The 7221-nt window shown below is 35.9% G+C and overlaps 1 protein-coding gene across 15 annotated transcripts; it reads right to left on the bottom strand.

The window, feature by feature from the left end:
- Positions 1 to 432: 432 nt before the first annotated feature.
- LOC149250394 (guanylate kinase 2-like) lies at positions 433 to 5658 on the bottom strand. 15 transcript variants are annotated; one of them, XM_089459059.1, is made up of 15 exons: positions 5354 to 5658; positions 5151 to 5230; positions 4710 to 4775; positions 4443 to 4567; positions 4213 to 4254; positions 3936 to 4054; positions 3263 to 3370; positions 3043 to 3116; positions 2827 to 2956; positions 2315 to 2677; positions 2010 to 2131; positions 1733 to 1868; positions 1572 to 1635; positions 1354 to 1459; positions 433 to 1225 (listed from the first exon to the last, which is right to left on the bottom strand). In XM_089459059.1, the coding sequence occupies exons 7-15, from the start codon at positions 3347 to 3349 to the stop codon at positions 1042 to 1044; spliced, it is 1266 nt and encodes a 421-aa protein (XP_089315185.1). In that variant the 5' UTR covers positions 3350 to 3370; positions 3936 to 4054; positions 4213 to 4254; positions 4443 to 4567; positions 4710 to 4775; positions 5151 to 5230; positions 5354 to 5658; the 3' UTR covers positions 433 to 1041. The 15 variants fall into 15 exon arrangements, with proteins under 15 accessions (XP_089315185.1, XP_089315172.1, XP_089315186.1 ...); XM_089459046.1 differs by lacking the exon at positions 3936 to 4054; XM_089459060.1 differs by lacking the exon at positions 3936 to 4054 and having other exon boundaries at positions 3263 to 3357.
- Between the last annotated feature and the right edge of the window lie 1563 nt (positions 5659 to 7221).

The following is a 7221-nucleotide window of genomic DNA, read 5'->3' as shown; positions in this document are numbered from 1 at the left end:
AATGATCAAACATTTTTTATTGTTCTCATTTGGCACTCTGGCACTAATTTTCTTCATGCTATCTGCATAATTACAAGGTCACAAGGGAAAATAATCACATCATCAACCAGAGTTACATGGGTTCTTCTAACCTTGCTTCGGCTCTGCCTGTGCCTGCTGCTTGCCACACCACCTCGACAACATTGTTCTTTAAAAATAAGAATGGCCAAAACAGTATTCTCATGATTTAAATAATTTTCACCCTCGCCAAACCGGCATCACACATTAGCATAATGTATTTTATTTTTAAATGAAGCAAATATACCGAAGCTTTACAACAAATATTAAAAGTAAGATTTGCCTGATACCACTTAGATGTTATATGAAAAGGGGTTTCATCAAGCTGGCAATCAAACTATGGGCTACTGCCAATCTGGGATAGATATCGTCATGTGAAATATAAATATAGCTGAAATTCTCAGCCACTAGATCAATTCCATTTGATCATTACGCGATTATTGTGGGGAAAAATAGAGTACATCTGCTATGGCTTCACAGGCCAGTCTGAACAAAGATGCAGAAATACCCAAATGCATCCAACGAAAAATTATTTATTCTATGGGTAGTACCGCATATCAGAACCAGTGACTCGCTTTTATGTCTACAAAAGAGCAAATTAATTATATAATTTGCATGAATCAAGAATGGCGAAACCACTTGGGATCTACACTTGTGAAAAACCAAATCTGGCATCGACCTGCAATAAATCAGAACTTCAACCACAACTTTAGGGTCCTAAAAAATCGTTACTGTTAGTATTAGCATCAACCTAAATCAGGCTCGTTATGCAATTCTCATCCCTACTTGTACAGAAGCCTCAAAACTTGCCCTATTAAAATTCTATTCCTAATCTGAATATGAGGTTATGCAGTACTGATTTTAAGCCAACGCCCCGATAGATATATTTTTCCTTATAAATAGTTGATGAGACCTAAACGATGACAAAATCCAAAAAACTATAAATTTGGATAAATCAGGCTCTCCATATCATCAAAATTTCTACTAGTGACCAACTTCCATGTCTTCTGCAACCAGAACTTCAGGATGGATCTTTTTCTGGTCTGCTGATTGTGCTCCTTGCTTGACACAACTGTAAGAATCAGAAAGTTGATCCAATCTATAAGGTCTTAGGCCTCGAGTTCTTCCTGGAGCACCACCTCCCAGGGAAGACGCATCCAGTACATGTCTGCAGCCCAAAGAATTGTAAAAATCAGTGCCCTCAATTTTTTATTTAGGAAACAAAGAATTCCCACATAGGCACAAGGGCTAACCAATTGTCTGAAAAAGACGATTGTCGAAAAAATATTCACTTACATATTATTTGATGCTGTTCCATCCGGTGTCATACCCCCACAGACTAATACTTTTTGATCCATTAATGATGCAGAATGACCGGGTAGAAGCTCGACATCCGCCAAAGCTATGTATATTTTGCATGTCAAAGGACGGCCCACATTTGGTAAAACCTTACAGGCCACCCGCTTTATGAAGTAAAACATGGAAAGAACAAGGAAAATAAAACAGGTACTTACATGACTTGGGGAGACCATTTGCTGCTGCTAATGGTAAGAACCCCTCATTCAGGCCAAGAATTTCCTTCATATGAGAAAGAATGTATTTAAAACAATTTGCTTTCTTTCAGATCAAAGTATCAAACCCTCTAATGCAAACAAAGCATCAAGCAGTAGCCTACCTTGAGACGCTGATAGCATGTCTCCAGGTTATCATTAACCAAAATATGGTCAAATAACATCGAGTTTCTCCCAAGCTCAAGCTCTTCCTTTGCATTTCTCAGACGCTTTTGGATCTGATCCTCTTCTTCTGTTCCCCTGGAGTGAAGTACCTTTTATCAAATCCCATATCCATGATACTGAGTTTTAACATTTTGTATTTACTATTTACCTTCCACCATAACAATTTAAAAGCATGATAAAGTCACTAAAATACATAAACCAGCTTTTTGTATGTACCTTCCACGCAAACGTTTCTCAAGATCTTCAAATGATGGTGGACAGATAAAAATGAAAAGAGCATCTAATGTACTGTCCTTCACAGCCCTAGCCCCCTGAACATCTATATCCAAAATGCATCTCTGCAATTGACACCTTCTAAGTAAGCGAAAGTTGAGGTTCAACTAAACCAAAATCACCTAGCTGATAATCAAACTGACAGAAAGGAGGAACAATTAAAACAGAATTGCTACGGCAAACACTCGTTTAAGAATCCATTACTGAAAACTATCCACAAGTAATGAAAAAAGGATCAAGTCTAATACCTTCCCTGCATCAGCCACTGCCTCCACGGCTGCAATACTTGTTCCATACAAATTGCCATGGACATGTGCAGATTCAAGAAATTTTCCTTCCAGGACTTCCATTTCCATAACCCCACGTTGGGTAAAGTGATAATGTACTCCAGCCATCTCTTTCTCTCTTGGAAGCCGTGTTGTATGACTTACAGAGAACCCAAAAGTAGACGGAAAATCTTTCATGAGTTTAGATATCAAGGTCCCCTTACCAACACCAGATGGTCCACTAATCACCACTGGTTGAGGACTGCCACCTATGGCACACTTGCTCCAAGCTACAACTTCCTTCCTTTGTACCTCTTTCTGCTTTCTAACGAAAGGAGTGTCAACCTACTCATATCGCATATTAAGTTAGTGTTGATCTTTTCAATTTCATTAAAAACTAAGATTTTTTTGTTCAACATTATATCAAAATGACCCTGACCTCTAGAAACCAAATGTTATTTTAATGTTCAACATTATATCAACATGATTCTAACCTCTAGAAACCAGATGTTGTCCTTTGGTTCAGAAGTCCCACCAAGAATCAATATCCGATCATCGTTCAGAGGTAAAGCAGAGTGGCCCCGTCGAGGTGATGGTTTGGTTCCCAAAACCATTGGAGTAATCCTATAAGCATATAACAGAATTATATGAACCCTGGTAAATGAATCAGCTCAGCTGAGGTAGGTCTGTCAGTTAGTCGTCTAGCTTACCATTTGCCAGTTAATGTATCAAGAATTTGCACATCATTAGCCAGGATACCTCCTTTATCCCCTCCAAATATGTACTGCCAGAAGGTAAATGATTAATGGCAATTTATAAGTCTTTGCCCCAACAATCAAAAGTATGCCGGATTTAAAAACATGTAATTTCGCACCAATAATGAACTGCACATGCCTATTGTAAATAGGCTGGTGATCCTTAGATACTTACAATTCTTTTCCCAACAACAGTAGCGGAGTGGGAAAATCTAGAGTCTGGATAAACACCATTGGCCAAAGTACTGCTAGGATCTTCCATAAAACAACCTTGCAAATCACCCTGCTTGAAACTTGTTAAAAGATAGTTTGTGTGCATGGATAAACTATGCATAATGTAGCAAAATAGTATCAAATTACAATAAACAAGTGTAAGATGACAAGACAACGTTTTCAAGCTTGTGGTAGAGCTCAACGAGTCACCAAATCACTGAATAACTTTAGTCAAATTAACTGACGATAAATTCAAATATGACTTGATGTATATACAGCACCATACAATAAGGATGTGAGTTCAGAGCAATAACAAGGACTGCATATCGATTAGGTAATGAAATGCAATGAAGAACCTTAAGCAACATTTGATAAAGAGATATTGCTGTTGCATTTTTTGTTGTAGAAACTGGACATAAAACTCAGTCATTGCTGACAGTTTCTCAGGAATGGTTCCATCGCAATCTTGAATGTTAAAATTGGCATTTCCTGATTTCCTTTGCAAAAATGCATTAAAACCCCTTTGTACTTAGGTCACTCGTGAACAGTGAACAGTGAACTTTACACTACCTTGAGAAAGCACAGTGCTAGATTATCATGTGACAACCATTGATTTTGAAAAGAAAGAAAATGACCAGATGTGGGGAAGGTGGGCTTGAAAATCCGTGTCCAGCCCATAAGTGTATTTCGCTACAGAAATGCAAGGAAGTTCAAGGAATAATTCACCATTCGTATGGAACTTCACTGATTTTTACTGCAAAAAGACACAGTTCTAGCCCTATATCATATGAAGCCGGCATTTAACAGAAAATTATATCTCTATTGCCGACTTGTAAACACCAAAAGAGACCGACAATAGGTTGAAGAAATAAAAGTTCAGTTAAAATCTACAAAGTTGGAATGGCAACTCACCATAATCACAACAGGACAATAAATTCTTCCACAGAAGCAGACCTACATCAAAACAACAATCAAATCCTTACTTTTAAACATCAAGCAACCAAAAAATGCAGGAAAAGTATAAATTATCCAGATTGAAGGACAAATCACTCAATGCGTAAGATCAAAACGTGAATCTTCCCGCGTTCCTCTCTTTGAAACTAACAACTCTACAAATAAAGGAAAATAAAGGCTATAATTACCGGTCCCCTGCTTAATTCGATAGTTAAATATCAAGCTCGCGTACTCAACAATACACTGATCCGTTATTCACCACAATGGTCACACAGCAGCTACATTACAGCATTGTCGCATTATTCTACTGCAACTTCCAGAACAAACCAGATATGCAACAAACCATCAGATCTAAAGCTCGTAAAAGAAAATACAGAATAACAGAAGCCTATTTACGTCCATTCAAACTCCCTCGAATTTCCCCTAAAAACCTCCAAATAGGCCTGAAATCATACCAAATCCATGGATCGGAACCTCCTAACACCGATCTCGTGCAAAGGGACGTAAATATCTCGCCACAACTACAATAATAGAGCGATGCCTCACAAATTCCAGTTTTTAAAGACGCCTAAGACCACAAAATGTGCTAGAAAGGTCTCTTCCACCAAGACAATTTCTGACATTAATGTTCATTTCACAAAGAAGGCAAAATTTCGCGGAAAATGCCAGGAAGCGGTAAACACGCGGTCTCGAAGACGACACGTGACAACTAAAAAAAACCGGCAATTTGGCCATTAACCACTTCAAAACGAAATTTATAAGCGTCGATCCTTTAACCTCAAGAGAAAGGCAAGAGGACTACAATTTCAGTCATACTTTGCTTCCGTGCTCCGATTTTTAAATGGAAAAACCCAAGGACTTAACCCTAGTTTATTTAAAGAATTAAACAACCATACCAGATTTGGCAATGTTTCGCTTTCCTTGCAAGCATTCTTGTCCTCTCTCTGGATTCGCACAGTAACGATTTCTCTTTTTACTATAAAAGCAAAAAAATCTTGTAATTTTTAAATATTCGCCCAGGGCCCTAGAAATCCCCTTTTTTGTTCTTCAAGGAAAGCCAAAAGCGCAGTGTTAATGGATACGGAAAAAGGAAACCCACCTCGCGAGCACAGATTCGTTGATAGTAATACAAAAGGCCGTGGCTCGACTCGAACTCAGTTTGATTTTTCATTTCTTTTTCTACCATTAGCGGCCTTCTCGCCTACGCTGTTACTGCAGCATCGAAACCCTAAATCGTTTGTGATTACCTGAAAACCGCTTCTTTCTCGCGGTCTGGGGCCTCGCAAATCGCCTGAGACCGTGATTTCAGCGAACGGAGCTCGTTCATTCGTCCTAGGGCCGAATGCCGTACGTCGGCCAGGCCAGCCCGGGAGACTGTAAGATTGGCAAGTTGCTTGGAAGGCAGGCTAGGTCTAATATTTATAATTAACTAATATTAATAATGACTATATAATTATAGGGTGGTCCCCCTGGATAGGATTTGTTCCATATTAATAGCGGACTACAAGGAGTCTCCGCATCAGATTTAGCATTCAAAACAATCACGACTTCACACTACAAAATTCTAGAAGTCACTATAACAAAGTCTATATACAAAAAAAATTAAAGTTGTCTTTATTGTGCTTTTTTTGGAAGTGGAAGTTTAGTTTATTTTTTTTTAAATTTGGTGTTAATAATTGAAATTATACGTTTAAATTACACGATAGAAGTGTTTTACTGATTTTTCAGAGTGCTAAATTTATATATACAATAAAAAAAAACCAATTTAAATAACACAAATCAAAATTTTACCTCAAAATTTTAATACCAAACCATCTAAAAAATCACAATACAGACAACTTCCATAAAAGAGGGAAGAAAAGCGGGCCATGATTCCTGATTCCCGGAGAAACATGGGTGGCCATGATTCCTGGTCGGTCGCTTTCACATACGGCCACCTAAAGGTGAAAGTGAAAGTGGTTGCGTGATGTTCGAAGGGTATTGAAAACCTGACACTTCATGTTCATTATGTTTGAAGTTTTCTAAGGTATGGACAATTACAAATTTTACATTAATTGATTATTGTATAGATGTAAAGATCAGATAAATTATTTTAGAAATGGTAAATATTCTTTTATTTTAAGGAAATAGGTTAACAATTACTTAAAGTGCGTAGATAAAAGTGAAAATGATGTGCAAAGATTTATATTCCAAAATTTAAAAATTTACATTATTCACAATTATGTTATATATAAATATTTTAAGTTAATAATTTAAAATTCAAAAAAATTTCAACTAAAATAAATAGTCTTTTTTAAATTCCATCCATATTTGAATTTACATGCATAGTTTTGCTTTTGTTTCTATAGTTAATATTTAGATAATTTAGTTATATTTGTAATGGTGATACACTAGCATAAATCCATTTTAAATATGGATCTAATATGAATTAAATCTATCTTAAATATAGATCTAATATGAGTTAAGAGAGAACTAGTTTTTTCATGTGTAATTTTTTTTACGAGCTAAAATTATTTAAATGTTTTGTATAGTTAATTAATTTTTTTTATTCTTAGATTTTTTTAATTTTATTTTGGTGGACATGAGCAAAATTTCAACTTTGATGAATTAGAATGAGTCTCACACATCATACTCGGCTGTAGAATTAGAATGAGACTCTCAGCTCAATGAGTACTTATTTTTATAATTTTATGAATAATATTATATATAATTAAATCAAACTTATAAATTATACACATATTTAATTAAAAATTTAAAAATTTACCGAAGGTTAAAAAAAAAAAACCTTCTACAAACTTTTCTAAATAATACCATGAACCAAATTTTAATTGGAGTCTTACAATTCTCAAAAAGTTTAAATGTAACAAATCATAAATAAGTTTTTCCCCATGTCTTCACATAGCTTTTTCAAAGTTTAAACTTACAACTCATAGATAAGTTTCAATCCATGGTTTTTTTCAAGGAGAA

Source organism: Pinus tabuliformis, chromosome 7 (genome assembly GCF_031772625.1).
Source record: "Pinus tabuliformis cultivar Carrire ecotype Pingquan chromosome 7, CPIR1, whole genome shotgun sequence".
Taxonomy (NCBI): Eukaryota; Viridiplantae; Streptophyta; class Pinopsida; order Pinales; family Pinaceae; genus Pinus; species Pinus tabuliformis.
This window is presented reverse-complemented; position numbering and strand designations above follow the sequence as displayed.